Genomic DNA, 18,495 nt, shown 5'->3' with positions numbered 1-18,495 from the left:
TGTTATATTAAAAGGAAATAATTTACCTGAAGTGTAACCGATAGTAGGCAATGTTTATTTTAATTTGAGATGAACCAGAATGATTTTTACATTTGTTTACTGCAGTTTGGGCATATATAATAAATTAAAATTAATAACCTTTTAAATTCATAATCCCCCCCTCCCAATAACTGATAGGGGAAGACATTTTATTTGGAGGATTTTTGTATATTAAAATGTGTTTCTAAGTTATTTTTGCTTAGCTTAAAGCTTCATTACATGAATTCAGAGGGCATCCCTCAAATCCTGATTTTGTTTGTTTTTTTGAGACAGGGTCTCGCTTTGTCACTCAGGCTAGAGTGCAGTGACATAATCACAGCTCACTGCAGCCTTGACCTCCCTGGGCTCAAGAGATCCTCCCACCTCAGCTTCCCCAGTAGCTGGGACTATAGGCACACACTACTATGTCCGGCTACTTTTTGTATTTAGAGACAGGGTTTCACCATGTTGTCCAGGCTGGTTTCAAACTCCTGAGCTCAAGCAACCCACTTGCCGTGCTGAGATTACAGGTGTGAGCCACTGTGCCTGGCCGAAATCCTGTTTTTAGACACAGCTAAAGTAATATGTATATAATAATAGCTAACATGTGGCCGGGTGTGGTAGCTCACGCCTGTAATCCCAGCACTTTGGGAGGCTGAGGTGGGCAGATCACTTGAGGTCAAGAGTTCAAGACCGGCTTGGCCAACATGGTGAAACCCTGTCTCTACTGAAAATACAAAAGTTAGCCGGGCGTCGTGGTGGTTGCCTGTAATCCCAGCTACTCCAGAGGCTGAGGCAGAATCACTTGATCCCTGGAGGCAGAGGTTGCAGTGAGCTGAGATCATGCCACTGCTCCCTAGCCTAGGGGACAGAGTGAGACTCCATCTCAAAAAAAAAAAAAAATCTAACATGCCTCCTGTGTTCTAAATGTTTTACGTGTATTGATTCATTTAATTCGTTCAACAATCCTATGGAGCAGAAATTATTATTTTTATTCACAGACAAGATTTGGCTGTTAATCATTAGACTACAGTGCCTCTTCACATAATGATAATATGGCAGGGGGATAGTGGGTGCAGGTGGGACCGGAAGGGAGAGTGCCTCCCAGATGCATGTAAGATGAGAGGAAAAATTTTACAGTGATACATGATGATCAAAGGCTGATTGTAGATAGGGTATTGAAAGGGGAAAATAATTGAGTATACTTGTTTATCAACTTTAAATGTTAAACTTAGATAATATTTAGATCAATGCTTTTGTTTTACATTTTGAGCACATGTTATATACCAGGCACTGGGCTAGGTGCTTTCAAATATGTTATTTCACTTCCTATGTAGGATTTCTCAGCCCTGTGACATGTGGTTTTATTGTTCCAATTTCAAAATGAAGGTCTATATTCATGCGACTACAGGCATGATTTGACCCTTACCGTAAGCAGAAAAAAAAAATCCTGTCTTACCAAACATATCTTAGAATTCTGACATCCAAAGCAGATAATATATTGGGGCACCTGCCAGTAATTATATTTGAATATAGCATTTCTTTGGAGGGGTGCCTAGATCTTCTGTCCTTACAGGAAAGTAAAGGAGAATTACTTAGTATATGTGCTGACATCCTCTTAACTGCAGCTCAATTATGTTGCCACTTTCATTAGCTAAGAGTCAGGTAGGAAGGAAAAAGACAAAATCTGTATGTCACAAAGACTATCCTAAAATTTGTTTGATAGGGAAACAAGTGTATAGATCCTCAGACTTATATACTGCATCTTATATTTGCAAACGGAACACCGCTGCAGTGCTTCAGTTCTGAAAGTCATGGTGGATTATTAAAATTGTCTAATGTGCAACCTCATTACATTTTCTTGTTTCTTAATACAGTATCGTTCCAAGAGGGATCTTTGCATAGGAAACATTTTCTTTGACTTAGAAAGGGAGAAACCAATTTTTTCACAGTAAATTATGGGTCGGATGTTCTAGATCTAGCAGAATTGACATATTGGAAAAATCTTCCTCTTTGTAGAAGGTTGTTTAACTAGGTTAGATAGCTTTTCTGATGAAATTAAAACTAATTCCAGGGTAGAGTTTTTTTTATTTTTTTTTATGTTCAGAGAAGCATGGCATATGATCAGCACATTGTTCCAACACCTTTCAGGAAAAACCTGTTTATTGCAAGCCTAATGAATGTGGTTGTTGCTAATTGCAACTAGAAAGATGCTACTTACTTCATGAGTTTAAGTTTTTGAAAGTCATCCTTGTTGGTGTTCATAAGAAAGAAATGGGGAACGTAGTTTTTAAATTAATATATGCCTCGGTTTGGATTTGACAGCCTCAGTTTATTTTCCTTATGACTTTTTCTCTGTTTTGCTAGGAGGAAAATAAGCTTGATAATTCACTGTTGTATTTCTTCAATGCTGTATTGTACCTCAGTTTTTGGTTTCATCACACATAAGATAATGTGAATAATGTGTTTCTCTTTAAGGCAGAGAACCTATAATGTGAGCATTTTAACTTTTTGTGACAAAATTCATTTTATTTTATGTTTAATTGTTCAAAACTGCCTTGCAGAAATTAAAAGTACATTTTACCATGATAAATTTAGAGCAGTATATTTTTTAAAATTCGATTTTATTGTAGATTCCCATCCATTTTTTTCTCATCACATTTTATCTTATTGAAACAGAATGAGTTCCACCTTTAAGTTTTTAAAAAATACTTAGTAGATAGAAAGATAAAGGTGTTGATACTATTTTCGATCAATTTCTGAAGGTGAAAAGTGAATAATTATTGAGAAAGGCAATTTTGTGAGCCCAAAAATGTAGAGTGAAGCATAGGCTGTGGACTCAGACTTAAGTTTGACTCTGAATTTGAATATAATTATTTACTGTATGAAGCTGTTGTAAAAATAAACAAAATGCATATATAAAGCTTTAAAAATTTGTCTCTGAGCTCTAATGAGCAGTGTGACCTTGAGTAAATCTTTTAAATTCCAGAAGAAAATACAATATCAAGAAAATAATACCTGACCAGGCATGGTGGCTCACACCTGTAATCCTAGCACTTTGGGAGGCTGAGGTGGGCGGATCACTTGAGCCCAGGAATTTGAGACCAGGCCTGGGCAACATGGTCAGACCCCGTCTCTACAAAAAATACAAATACTTTTTCTAAAATATAATAATACCTAACAGTGAAAGGTAATGTGAGGCCCCTTATGTATGTGGCCATATTAGGTTGGTTAACTTTTAAAATTTAAAATATGTCTTTCTAATATTGAATAAAGTTATGAAATTAGTTACAAATATAGCTGTGTTACTGTAAAATATTTTAGTCATGCTTATCTTGCTATATATGCTTTATTGAATAAGCTATAGATACAACCCCAGACAGATAAAATATTTAGCAGAATTGTCGATTTTCTTGAAGAGAAGTTTTCTAATTCAATATAAGCTTAAACTTTGATTAGCATTGACAGCCTGTTTCTTTCAGTATTTTGAAAGATTTTGGCTACAGTTGTTTTATTAAGAACTTTAGAACATGTGATTGCTTTTGCATACATTAGAGGAGACTACATTTTAATGGAGAATTTATGATTTTTCAGTAAGAGATATGAAAGGGTGCCATAGTTTTGAATCGAGAATAGTTTGGCTTTTATCCTGGAATCAAGAGTTTAAAAAAATATATTGTAATGTATTTAGCACACATTTATTGGAGCACCTACTATGTTATAGACTAGGCACAGGACTGTCATAAAAAATAAATTAGTAACATGGTTTGTAATGTGTTTTTGACCTGTGCTAATCTTTGAGTAAGACTGAACATGCATTTTTTTCTCATTATAAACAAATTATCAACTAGCCCAATAGTTTCATTTCATTTTAATCTATAAGTTGTTTAATCTTTAAGGCAAACTAACAGATTCAATTTTAGCTATAACAAAAAATTGTATAAATGGCATTTCCAAACACTTTTATTAACGTAGTCATTAATGTGTTTATAAATGTATGCTTATATTTGGAAATTTTAAATTTTTAGAAAATTTATGATTTTTTTGGAAAAATATTTGGAAAGTGTAATTATCAATTACAAATACACACTTGTATAAGTTACCTGTATATTTATATATAACGTGCTTATTTACATTCTATGACAAAATGGTACTATAAAAGGCAAACTTTAACTTGGATAGCAGAATTCTGGTCCCATTACATGCCAAAGAAAAACTCCATCGGCTATCTATAGGTGCTTATTCATGTTTACAAATGGAATTATTCAAGTTCAAAGCTCTAAGCTGTACAAGCACATTTTATATTGTAGGTATTTTGGTTGGGCAATTTCTATTTGCTGAAGATTTATCAGATATATTCCAATCATTTTTTAGTAGACCAAAACTAAGTTATAATTAGTTTCTCAGTATTATATATTTTAAGTCTATATTTATTTAAAAATACCGTGTAACAATTTAAATAATAATTCTTCCAGGTATTCTTGAGGAATGCATCTAGTCAATAGGATCATGGTACTAGTCAGTAAAATAGTTGCCGCCATTTTATTGTCTATGAGACCTTAAAAAAATAAAACTCAATATAAGAACGTGACTCAGAATGTTCATATACTCTGAAAAAATGTTATTAGAAAAATATCTTAGTTAATGGAAGTCAGATCTGGGTTCCAGGTATGGCTCGGCCACTCATTAGCTATGTGACCTAGGCAAGCTACACCACCTTCTGGGTCCTTTATTTTCTCATTTCTTTTGTCTGGTATTTTTGAGGATAAAATGAGATATGTCTAATGTTTGACTTCTAGAAGATTCTATTGTTTTAAGAAAGCAAGTCGTCAAACAGAAATATTAAGTCACAGTTTTATTCAAAGTATAGCACAATTTCTTAAAATCTGAAAACCCATGTATAACTGGTGTGTGATAATTTGAACTTAATTTTATTTTTTGAGACAAGGTCTCATTCTGTCACTCAGACTGGAGTACAGTAGCGCGATCTTGGTTCACTGCAACCACCACCTCCCAGGTTCAAGCAATTCTCGTTCCTCAGCCTCTCCAGTAGCTGGAACTATAGGCATGTGCCACCAGGCCCATCTAATTTTTGTACTTTTTAGTTCACCATGTTGGCCAGGCTGGTCTCGAACTCTTGACCTCAGGTGATTCACTCGCTTTGGCCTCTGGAAGTGCTGGGATTATAGGCGTGAGCCATTGCACCTGGCCTGAACTTAATTTTAAAAAAATAAAATACAATTCCTAAAGTCACTATACTTAAATAATAGTGGGACTGAGGCAAGATGACACACTGATTTTCTTGAACACTGCTGAAAGTGACCAACTGGTGATATCTTTTTTTCTCTGTTGGTAAAGCACCCCCTGACCCATGTCTTCTTAAATTTTTATTATGGAAAAATTTAAACATATTCCATGGTAGATAGAATAGTCTGGTGAACTCCCATGTACATGTCACCTGGCTTCAACAATTATCAGCTCCTGGACAGTCCTGTTTCATCTATACCCTTAACCTTCTCTCTCCCCTTTTGTATTATTTTGAAGCAGTTGCCTCATACATTATTTCATCTGTAAATGATTTAGTATGTGTCTGTAGGAGGAGTCTTTAAAAGAAAACATTAACGATTTTTTCAAGTTGTTTTTTTAAAGAAGGGTAGTGAGAAAATGAAGCAAGGCCCACGTTTCTGTTGTACCTGCTCAGCCTGTTTCACTGCTCAACCTGCTGCCAACAGTGGTGGACCACTATTGGCTTCATCTCCTCCTTCTATAACATAGAAAAATAGGTGATCCAGGTAAAGCACCCAAATACCACCTGGTGATTCGAAATTTGGGAGGAGAGTATACCATTTTCCTCCCTTCATCTTACCCTTTCTCTAGGTTCACACTTCTGTGGACTTGTGGGTAAGACCTCTGAAAGGAAAGATGAGAGAGATAACAGGACAGGACTGAGCTTTTATGGTTGTTGTCTTTTTTGTTTTTCTGTTTTTTAAGAGGAATGTAGAGGTTTGGGGTCCTTTGCAGACTTTTAGACTGAGTCAACTTTTTAAATTTCTTGTTTGCTTTCAGTGCACAAATGTTTGATGCTTTTGAAGGGCCATGGGCTGAGGATACTTAACTATGGCAAACGTGATCCTTCTGCTCCTGAAGTGTACTGGCCGGTGACCTCCTCTTTGTGCCTGAGTGTTGGGGAGTGCCTTCTGCCCAGGAGATTCTGGAGAACTATGGATGGGGGTCGGGGGGGTGGGTTGTGAGAGTCTGGAAATGTGGAGGCTGGGCACAGGATGCTTTTTGAGATCACTGTCAAGGCTCACAAAAGAGAAGAGATGCCGAGGGTTACAAGACATAAGCTTCAGTTTAGGAATACAGATTGTGCATTGGCCAGGCGTGGCTCACACCTGTCATCCCAGCACTTCAAGAGGCCAAGGTGGGCGGATCACCTGAGGGCGGGAGTTAAGAGACCAACCTGACCAAAATGGAGAAACCCCGTCTCTACTAAAAATACAAAATTAGCCTGGTGTGGTGGCGGGCGCCTGTAGTTTCAGCTACTCGGGAGACTGAGGCAGAAGAATCACTTGAACCCAGGAGACAGAGGTTGCGGTGAGCCGAGATTGCGCCACTGCACTCCAGCCTTGACAGCAACAGCAAAACTCTGTCTCAAAAAAAAAAAAAAAAAAGGTTGTGCATTAGGGTGGACTCTTCTGCCTGCTGACTGTGTACCTTGCTCAGGCCTAGCAGACATGGAGAAGAGGAACTCTAACAGCCAGCTGAGGTCAAATGACTTCATTCCTCAAGGCTGAGTGTTAATATTGTTTACCTGCTTGCCTGCTTTCCTTGAACTAATGACTTCTTGCCCTGAATAGCTTATTAGAGAGAAGAAGTCTTATACTGATAGTTTTGGGGTCATAGGTTTGAACTTATTTTGATTATCTCTATGAAAAGAGGTTATAGAAAATAGCACAGAATGGCTGACTTATTTGGATACAACTGATATCTAATTTAAAATGTGAGTTTCCTGCTTTTTTCATTGCACCATAGAGAGAAGGGGCAGAGAAATGTTTATTGAATGAGTTCACCAGCTGCCATGCCTTGTGCTCCTGCTGCCCTTATACCTTATCTCATTGGCTTTTCACCACAGTTTTATAAGGGAGGTGCTGTTATCCTCATTTTGCTGATGAAATTAAGGTTCAATGATGTTGCAGCATCAAGATCACTTGCTTAGTATGTTTGATACTTAGTATCACAAGTATCAAAGCTTGTGATAGATGTTAATTATTTCTCTCTGCTAGGCAAGATTAGTATGAACAAATTGTCAAGAAGAAGAAAAGGTCTGTTGATTCAGGAACTGACTAATCAAGCCTACAATGGTCATTTGGTTTTTTAATACAAATAAGTGATGACAAGAAATGTTTATCATTTTAAGGATTTATAATGCTCAAAATGAATGTGATTTATTTAGTGAAGGTGCAATAAAAAATGTTCTCAGAGGCTTTCTGTAGAGAGCTTATTTGTCAATTCACATGGCAACCAAATGGAGCTGTTGATCCAAGGTAATATACTGAAGACATTCGTTCATTTAGTTATAGGTTATAATTCTATTAGGGAACATGTGGTAACCTAAGATCTGTTAGACTCTACCTTCATTACAGGAGTCATAATGAAAAAGTACTGATTGAAGAGGGAACTTGCTAAGAAATATGAGATGCTGTTAAATGTGGTCCCTGCTGCTTCAGATAATTACTGCTTTAACTTTAATCTCTGATGCTCGTTGTCTTCATTCAGGCCACGTATATATAGTGAAGGATTTCATACCTTGCAGGTAACAATAGAGCAAAAATTCTAGGCCCAAACAAAACTTCACTTAAACCACTTTTCCTGAGCATCTGCTCTGAAGTCAGACTCTACCACTTACTGTGTGACTTTGTAGGGCAATTAGTTAACTTCTCCTAGCTTCATTTGCCTACAATGGGGATAATAAATGACAGTACTGACTTCACATGATGGTTGTGAGGAACGAATATATGTAAATGTTATGTAATTCATGTAAGATGCACAACACAGAGCTAGGAGGAACATATTAGCCGCTTTCTATATTGGTGATGATGGCTTTATGGCATGCTACAAGCTGTGGATATGAAAATGAGTGAAGCTCATGGTGCGTGGTGATAGCGATAAGCTCTGTATAACAGAGCTTATCACTGTCTTGTGGGATGTCAGAATGCTAGGGAGACATAAGGGAAAAGGGATTTGCTGCCTGCGTAGGGATGTGAGGGTCATTTGGAAGTGGAAACTTGAAACCTGACTGGATAGTCCACTCTTGATAATCTGTGAATTTACATATTATTTAATTCAAGAGGAATATTTACATTTTGGCAAACCTTGAACTGAAACTTCCATAGTTACCTTTGATTAATTATGGGCTCTACTGGCATCTCAAAATTTCTATTTATTTTGGCAGCTGACACACTGGCGTACACTTTCCTTTCAAACCAAAATATTTTCCCTCCCTTCTTTACCAGGAAAGTTTAAGCCAGAAAGAGAAACTTCCATAGCCTGGTACAGATATATAGCAATCTGAGAAGTGATGATCACAGTAATAGATGTTTTTATAGAAATAGAATGAGTCAAGGGATAGCTGAATTTTGGCTTCGGTTCTTAATAATGTGGTTACATTCAGTTAATTACATTTTGTGTTTTAGACTCAGTCTAGTAATGCCAAAACATACTAGCTCAAGTATAAAAAGAAGCAATAATAGGGTGGTGGTGGTGAGTAGCATGGGTTATATTTAGATGAGAACATTTAAGCTCAGTACAGTTATTGCCTCTGAGCACATAACCTAACTGTGAACATCCCAGCATCCAAGAGAAAAATGTAACATGATGGGTGATGTAAATCTCATTCTCTAATGAAAATAAGCATACTTTTAAACAAGAGTGAAATAGTTTTGAGAGAAATTTGCCTCGCAGGTTTCTAATCATGGGGCATTGACAGACAATGAATTTTTCTGTTGCTGACAAATTTTACAAGAAAATTCATAGATGTTTAACAAATGGCAGTTACTAATATTTTCTGCTTATTAAAATCTGAGATCACGCTGTTAAGCCATAGTTCTATAAAAGCAAGTCAAAAGGGACCAGTATATACTATGTATTTTCTGATGATGTGACTTGATAAATAGTTTGAATCTGAAGGAATGAGTAATTAGCATGTCCTTTGTTTAGACTGTTTATCTTGGCTTATAGGGCATTTGACCAGTTGTGAGAGAGAGAAGACCTGTCAGTAGTAAATACCTGAAGGGCAGGTATTCCATGTCGCTGAATGAAAAATAAAAAGGCTATATTCTTAAGATATGGGGTATATGAATGCCAGCTACCCCATTATTGTGAAAATTCAAGCACCAAATTTGTATTTTGTTTGTTCTTAATGGTGAGCCACTCACCTCTTGATGCTTTTTCTCAAGGAATTTTGTTTTGGTAAAATTGAACTTTATTTTAATCTTTCCAAAGGTATGGACCTCAGAACTTGAAAGACAGAGCTGTTTCAGGTTTTGAGAGCAAAGCCCTTCTCTTCATAAGGAAATCTTAAAATAGTTCCTGTAGAATATTTAAACTGGACTACATCATAGCTGGCCAACTAGGATACAAGCTATAGAGCACACCCCTAAGGATCTAATGAAGTTAACCTGTTGAATGGATTTGCTTAACTCAGTGGTTCTCAAAGAGTAATCCCTGGTGTCATTTGGAAACTTGTCAGAAATGCGAAACCTTGAACCCGACCCATGCTGAATGAGACTGTGGGGATGGACCCAGTCATCTGTATTTTAACAAGACCTCCAGGTGATTCTGACGTACTCTCAAGTATGAGAAATGCTGGCTTAGATCAACCATCTGGATGTTAAAAAAAAAAAAAAAAAAAAAAAAAAGGCCACAAATGATTATTTTGGTCTGTGGTATAATTACAATTTAGTTGTTTTTCCTGATAGGACAGACCAGCAGGTTCACGTGCTGCTTGTGGCAGCTTCTGGAATGTTATGAAAAGCGTTGTCATTAGCTATGTACTGATGTAGGTCTTCCCATTTTGCCCTGGCAGGCAGTATCATTCAGGTGTATACTAAAAACAAGGGTCCTCTCTGAAACGTTCATTTTGTTTTGTCAGAAGTTTATTTTTATCAACTTTGATTTTCATAGTGGTATCATAAGGCTTTTCCTTTAGAAATTGTCCTGTGAAGTAGGGATGACAGAAACTGAAACTAACCAGTTACTGACATTCAACTCAGTATATTAAATATAATAATTAAGACTACAAAATAAGATAAGGTTTAAGCATTGTGATAAAGTTTGCTTTGCTTAGCTTTGAAAATCATTGGTGATCTTATATTTTCCTTCATGATTACTAAGCTCACATGTTCTAGAGTCAGAAGGCCTGGGTGCACATTCTGCCTCCACTTACCTGACATTGATGGAATTATTTAATTACTCGAAGCTTCAGTTTCTTCATCTGTGAAGTGGGATAATAACTGAACATACCTAATTGTATCAGGGTTTTGTGAGGAATAAATGAGCTTATGAATGTAACCCATAATGTCAGCTGCTGATAGCAATCCTATTATTACTGTTACTACCACCAGTACTACTGTGGTTAATAGATAACCCAGAGATGCATTTATGATAGATTTCTAATTTGTGTGCCACTCTGTCATCTCAGTGGGGAGAAGGAAGATAAGGTTTCTCTTTCTCTTCTTATGGTTTTAGTACCTCTGATATATATCATTTGTATAGGTAAAATATAAAAGGTAACATTTGTATAAGTAAAATATAAGTAACATTTGAGTGCCTACTGTTCGCCAGGCACTAGCCAGCATGTTCATACCCTCAGAACCCTTAGAGTGCCTCCTTTATTCAAATGTATGTCTTAATTAGTGTGGTTCTTTGACTGCCATGATCATTACCCTACCCAAGGAAGGATCACTTGGTTTATAGTAAGACTTGGGTTTGAATCCTAACTATGCCACTAAACTATGCAGTAACGAATCTGTGTAGTAAATTGTGTAAGTTTTCTTTAGTCTCAGTTTTTATTATTAAAATAGGAATAATAGGCTGGGTGCAGTAGCTCATGCCTGTCGTGCCAGCTACTTGGGAGGCTGAGGCCAGAGGATCACTGGAGCCCAGGAGTTTTGATGCCGTGGTGAGCTGTGATTGTGCCACTGCACTCCAGCTTGGGCGACAGAGTGAGACCCTGTCTCAAAAAAAGAAAAGGAATAATAATAATAATGTAACTTAGGAGGTTTGAGGATTAATTAAGACAGTATTAATAAAGTGCTTAGTAGATGCTCAATAAAAGGTGGATCTGCTTTTCTAATTTCTCCCTTTAGGGTGCCAGGAGAAACTGGCAGTGGGGTTGAAGCAAACTGAGTTGTCAGTATCTTTTGTTTTATAAGAGATTCTTTAATCATCTATCTGAAACCACACTTAACTTTCCCCAGCGAATTTTTTAAGTAGATTTTTTTTTTTTGAGAGAAGCTTATTTTATGTTTTGTGTAGCGTAATTAAAATGCCATGATTGTCCTTTTTTTCTTTTTCTTTTTTTTTTTGAGACAGAGTCTTGCTCTGTCACCAGGCTGGAGTGCAACGGTGTGATCTCAGCTCACTACAACCTCCGCCTCCCAGGTTCAAAAGATTCTCCTGCCTCAGCTTCCCAAGTAGCTGGGATTACAGGTGCCTGCCACCAAGCCCAGCTAATTTTTGTATTTTTTCACCATGTTAGGCAGGCTGGTCTCGAACTCCAGACCTCATGATCTGCCCGCCTCGGCCTCCCAGAGTGCTGGGATTACAAGTGTGAGCCACCGCACCTGGCCATGATTGTCCTTTTAAGACTCTAAGTGATCATTTTCTTGCTAATTGATCACTGACCCTTGCGTTTTTGTGGACAAAAGTGATGGACTTTGATTAATAAATTCTCATCCTTATTTTTGGTTCCTGCCATAATTGTCATAATTTAAACTGTAAATCTTGAAAGAGCAAGATATGTTAGGTTATCAAAAAGCTAGAATACAAATGTATTTTGGAATTAGGACAGGGACATTAGAGATCCAATCAAACCACTCCTTTTATGGACCAGGAAAGAGGTCTAAAGGACGAAAGTGCCCAAGCTCATATAATACGACAGGCAGAGTTGAAGCTTCCTAGTGTCTAATGCCCATTCCACTCATTTATGCTAATGTTCATGTTTTGGTCATTAGCTCAAGTTCAATCAAGAAGAGCATCACCTAACAAGGTTTCTATTTTACAGTTAGTTTAATCTTTGGAATCTTTGGGAAATGGAGCCTAGAAAATAGGTCAGTGGTTATATTTGATCCAATTAACAGTTTAAAAAGGCAAAATCGAAGAATGAAATATGGAAATCAAAGCGCTCTTACACTTTTGATTTGACTCTTTAATTGTTGTGTAGGAAAACCAGCATTGTTTGTACTGTTCTTATACTTTGGGTTTATTTATCTGTGTCCCCCTTACCTATTTCCTAATGGTACACACACATTTTAGGATTTTTTAAATTAGATGTTAAAAATGGACAGAAAAGATCAGTGAGGGAGTAAATCAAGAATGACAACCTTAAAACCTGCTCTGAGAACAGAATGCTTACTTGACAAAATATGTGGCTTTTGCACTCTTTGAATTACCAAAGCGTCATAAACAAAATGTTTATAGTAGCTATACTTGCTAATAAGTTTGGGTCCTGGGGAAGAATACATATTAGACTAGATTTGGCAAGAATGAAGTACTTGTGCCGTTGGACCTTCTACCTTGTAGCAGTCTGTGGAGGCAGTTTCCTTCTGAGTCCCTGTGGAGTCTGAGAATCCTTCTCAAAACACCTTGCATCTAATAGTCAGTACCAATTGAACAAACTTTATGTATTTGTATTTACTTGTCGTCCCTGTATTGTAACAAATTATAGGAAAAAATTAGTATCATTACTAAAAGTTAGTGTAAAAAGGGTGAATAAATTTTTTTTTCATTTCATAAAACATTACTGAAAATTTAAAATTTAATTTAGGATTTTAGTTTTAATGTACTTTACCAGTTAGAGGTCAGCAAAAATCTTTGTTTCCCGCAATATGCTTGGGGTGCCCGTGGGGCAGGCTAGTGGGAGGAAGGTGTGGAATCGTTTACTAAATTCCATTCATAATACGACGTTTAAAAATCCCAGCACTTTGGGAGGCCGAGACGGGCGGATCACGAGGTCAGGAGATCGAGACCATCCTGGCTGACATGGTGAAACCCTGTCTCTACTTTAAAAATACAAAAAACTAGCCGGGCAAGGTGGCCGGCGCCTATAGTTCCAGCTACTCGGGAGGCTGAGGCAGGAGAATGGCGTGAACCCGGGAGGCGGAGCTTGCAGTGAGCTGAGATCCGGCCACTGCACTCCAGCCTGGGCGGCAGAGCGAGACTCTGTCTCAACAAAAAAAAAAAACAAAAAAAAACAAAAAAAAAAAACCTGTAGGTTGCCAGGTGCAGTGGCTTACACCTGCAATCCCAGCACTTTGGCCAAGGTAGGCGGATCACGAGGTGAAGAGATCAAGACCATGCTGGCCAACATAGTGAAACCCCATCTCTACTAAAAAATATAGAAATTACCTGAACATGGTGGCACACACCTTTAGTCCCAGCTACTCAGGAGGCTGAGGCAGGAGTATCACTTGAACCCGAGAGACGGAGGTTGCAGTGAGCGAGATCATGTCACTGCACTCCAGCCTGGCGACAGAGCGAGACTCTGTCTCAAAAAAAAAAAAAAAAAAAAAACAAACCTATAGGTAAAAAAACAAAAACAAAAACTTACAGGTAAAATGGAGGCTTCTTGACTTACTGGAAATAGTTCTTATAAAGCAAACCAAACAAAAATAGTCTGTGTTATATTTTTTATCAATTGCTTCTTTTCAGTGCTCTTGTCATTCAGTGATTGACAAAATGCATGTTTCAGAAATTCATTAGGTTGCTTACTCTGTTAGTTGCATGAAAAACAACACTAAACTTAATTCCTCCCCTCCCCCAAAAGAAAACAGACAGCTCTTTAGAGGGAAAGGAGGAAATATAAAGACAAATCTTAAGGAAGTAGCAGAGAATAAAGATTTTAAATGTTTAGAAATTACATGAAGGAATACATCCATTCATTGATTTAGCAAACATTTGCGTGCTTTCTACCTGCCAAGACCTATGTGAGGCAGAGTGATACAGAAATACAGGACAGTGCTTCTTAACCTGTTTTACAGCATGACACACATAGAAAATGATAATTTTTAAACAGAGATCATCTGCCAGGAAGCTCCTGCCACCTCAGGATCTTTTGGGTAGTCTCGTGGGCTTAGGACATGACTGACTTGGCACACCATCACTCCGCTGTGGTAGGCACACTGGAAATATTTGAACGGACACCAGGAATTAGTGCCTCCAAGACCGGTTTGTATTGGAGATGGAAATGGATGGTCCTTTTAAAGGTGTGGTTCATTGCTGAAAGAGAACATATCCAGCAACTACAGAATGAGATAGTGTAATTTTATATTAACTTCTAAACCTCAAATTATGCCTCAAGTCTACTTGGCTTCTGAAAGAATATGCAGGTTTTGATTTAATTTAGTGCTTGAGATGAGGAAGTGTAAACACAGAACAGCTTCTCTTTTGGGAATACTAACCCTTAGTCTGATCCTGGCCATGTGTACTCCTGCCTCTCGTTAGATAGATCTTGTTCAGGAGATGAGGATAATGAGGAAAGAATCTGGTGGAAGAGGTGAGGCAAAGATGTTCTGGAGGGAGTCATACCAGTTTAGAGCAGTATAGGATGGTAAGGCACCTGTTCACTCTTCCCCATCCTCATCCTCACCCTAACCTTCCAACCCCTGGGGGAGAACTTGAAATACTGTCTCTTACCTGTAATATTGGATTCTACCTAAATATACTGTCCTTGGACTCCTCAAGTTGCAGTTGTATTATAAAACCACTCAGTGCACATTACTGAATATCTGCATGATGAGATGGGATCAGGAGGATTGGTCCCTATTTCAGGGAAGCAGAATAATCCTGTGGGTAAGATGTGTTATAAAAGCACAGAGGAGAAATGTTAGGTCCATCCAAAAAGAATAAAAATGCTCTCAAGTGGAGGATATCCTCTGTCAGCTTAGAGGTTCTAGAAGTTAGCTAGGAAAGTAGAAAAATGAAGGGGATACAATTAGGAGGTGATTTTTTTTAAAGAAAAGTCAAAGCTTTGAATTTAAATAGTAATGTAAAAGGAAACATAATTGAATAGAAGCTTTTAGAAATCTCCTTGCAGATTCCTTTGGGATCCCCTTTTTCTTTAATATTCTTGCAGCGGCCTTTGTGTGTTTATGTACAGTATCCTTAAGGTGGGTCAGAACATGTATTATTGCTTCGTCTCAGTTTAATTTTAAAATGTTTTCATCTCCTACTTCTAATTTATCAAGCTAAACCTTAATTTTAGTTGTCTCTAGTACTCTTCATCCTGAGGAATGTCAGAGCACTTGGGATGTTGTATATTTTAGGATTCCATTCCCACTCTCGAAATGCACTTGGTTAAGCCAGGGGTTTAGGTCAGCAATGTACCCCACACTCTTCCTTCCTTTTAATTTTAATGGCAACAAAATCAAGCCTAATTTTGCAAGTTGAGAGTAAATAAGAATTGAGATTTTGTTTTGTTTTGTTTTGCTTTCTCATCTAGGTTCTAACTCTTATTCTAACTCTGATCCTTTTATCCTTTATTTACCAAAAGTAATGACTGGGTTGTTTGGGGACCTAATAACATGTTGCATTGGGGGCAGGGAGGGACAGAACATGCTTCAGCAGTTCTCTATTGCTATTCTCATCCTTCTCCTTAGAGACAGCCTCGTGACAGTAATGAGAGCAGCTTCTGTGCTTCATTATTCCAGATTTATTTTTATGTTGGGGGAAGGGAGAGTCTACCAAAAAATTTTTTTACATGTTTTTTGGAAGGAAGGAGGTTTTTTTTCAACTTTCCATATACATTATTAGTTTTAAAAACAAATCTTCAGAGAAGGCAAATCATTAATAGTCAAGAACAACTTTGATAATACATAGAGATGGATAAATCAATATTTTTATTTTCATAAAATAAGTATATAATTTATCTTGGCTGGATCCAGTGGCTCATGCCTGTAATCCTAGCACTTTGGGAGGCTGAGGCAGGTGGATCCCTTGAGGTCAGGAGTTCAAGACCAGCCTGGACAACATGATGAAACCCCATTTCTACTAAAAATACAAAAAATTAGCTGGGCATGATGGCGGGTGCCGGTAATCCCAGCTGCTCTGGAGGCTGAGGCACAAGAATCACTTGAACCTGGGAGGCAGAGGTTGTAGTGAGCTGAGATTGCACCACAATACTCCAGCCCAGAACAGCGTGAAACTCTGTCTCAAAAAAAAAAAAAAAAAAAAAAAAAAAAAAAAAGATTTCTCTCATTTGTTTTTGTATACTTTACCATTTAGTAGTCTTACAATCATTTGATGACTGTTTTTAAACCTTGCCTTATAAGAAAATATAGCTATTTTGAATGGCACATATAGGTACCAGTCTAGCAGATAACTAATGGGACAAGTTTGGAAAGCTTTGCCACGTTTTTGCAATCTTAAGTGATGGGAAAGAATAATGATTTTTTTTTCTTTTTACATTTATGTAGTGTTCTTAACTAATACAGAAAATAGTTTTAATGGTTTTGGCTTTCTGAATAGACGTGATGCTTTTGTTGAAATTATTATTAGAAATCAAATCACTCTTTGCTGAGCCCTGTGCATGCACTTTTGTGGTTTTTGATGTTTGGTGTTAATAATAACATTTAGTAATAATGTGCCTTATATAGAGAGTAAAATTGCTACTTTGTGATCTGTGTCCCATCTAATGAAACTTACTGTCCTGTTTTATATTTAAATGCTATTTTAAAAAGTGGTTTGTGGCTGTTTGTGTCTACAGGATCGCCCCAGGACATTCGACATGCACTCACTGGAGAGTTCACTCATTGACATAATGAGAGCTGAAAATGATACCATTAAAGGTAAGTTTAGAAATATACCCAATTGATTTTAGACAATAGCTTTAAATGTGTATTAACTATTTAATCTGATACACAGTATGGCAAATATTATGGAGTCACTTTGTATGCAGTAAGTTCTATCAATTTTACACATATACCTCTTTTTGTTAAAATATCCAACATATTTGATGAACCTCTACAGTGGAGCCATCGTGATACCAGTTAAGAGTACTACGTTCATACTAATTGCCAAGAATGGGCAATTAGCTCAAAGATACCAACCACATCCCTTATTATTATTATTTTTTTAATATCTCAGGCAATAACTTCTCAGTGCCTCAATTGTTTATGTCTACCTACTTATGACAGTGATTATATCCCAGGAAGAGTTCACATGTTGGTAGAATTTTTGCCTAGTTTCATATTTTAAAAAATAACCAATAGTTTCAAAGTTAAAATGAAGTTTCGTAGTTCTCAGAATTTTTTTCTATGTATTATGTTAAAAAAAAGTACTATTTCTACATGGATTCTGGTCTCATGTTACTGACAAGTTGTGTTACCTTGAATAAGACATTCTGTTTGACTAGGCCTCCATTTCTTCATCTTTGTAAAGACATAGAGTTACCTCGGGTACTTGAAAAATAAAATGTAGATGTCTGGACCCCATTCCATACATGGGGTGCGGGCTTAGCATGGTATTTTTTTAATATCTTAGGTGATGCTAACGTCTAGCCAGGAATGAAAATTACAAGACTAGATATTTCCTAAGGGCCTTTCCTCTGACGTTGGGAAAAGTATCTCACAAAACATTTTTCTGGATAAAAATATCAGTTTATTAGAAAGCAGGTGTTTTTTTTTGTTTTGTTTTTTTTAGAAACTGAGAATGTTTGGTTTATTTGGTCATCCCACTTAAGTTGTTGGCTGATTCATTCATTCAGTGATTCAATGTTTATGACACTGCTTTGTGCCAGACATAGAACTTTGCACTGAGGTCAAAGGTGACAAGGCAGCCTGTTGTTTCAACTGGTGACCCGCTTAGCCTAGTTTCCCTTTGAGTTTGGCTTATCATGTTACTGATGCAGAAAAACATTTTATGTATTTTTCAGTAGACCAATGGTGACAATTTTTTTTAATGAGGAAAGCTTTTAGGTGTCTGGAGAGAGGGAAAATAAAATAATGTGTAAAAAGTAGGCATCCATCTGATGTGATACCTTTGAAATAAGAATTATTTGGAAGGTCTTTACTGAATTTCTCATGGAATTCTGGTGGATGACTCTAGTGCAGATGCATGCTAAATAGCTGTGGAGAGATGATCTCTCACTCAGAATTGGCTTTATTTTTGCTACTTTTTAGCACTCTGACTTTGGCTAGTCTTCAGCCTCTTGGACCCTTTGTTTTCTCTTCAGAAAAACGGAGAGTCTAAGGTGCTATT

General features: G+C 37.2%; 1 protein-coding gene across 4 annotated transcripts in view; it reads left to right on the top strand.

The window, feature by feature from the left end:
* The window catches only part of CPEB4 (cytoplasmic polyadenylation element binding protein 4), a 72,090-nt gene that overhangs the window by 5,395 nt on the left and 48,200 nt on the right, over positions 1–18,495 (top strand). For all 4 annotated transcript variants that reach the window (XM_050793194.1, XM_050793193.1, XM_050793192.1 and 1 more), the window contains exon 2: positions 17,003–17,084. In XM_050793194.1, the coding sequence (XP_050649151.1) occupies positions 17,003–17,084 (82 nt within the window). The remainder of the gene's footprint in view (positions 1–17,002; positions 17,085–18,495) is intronic.

Source organism: Macaca thibetana, chromosome 6 (genome assembly GCF_024542745.1).
Source record: "Macaca thibetana thibetana isolate TM-01 chromosome 6, ASM2454274v1, whole genome shotgun sequence".
Lineage (NCBI taxonomy): Eukaryota > Metazoa > Chordata > Mammalia > Primates > Cercopithecidae > Macaca > Macaca thibetana.
This window is presented reverse-complemented; position numbering and strand designations above follow the sequence as displayed.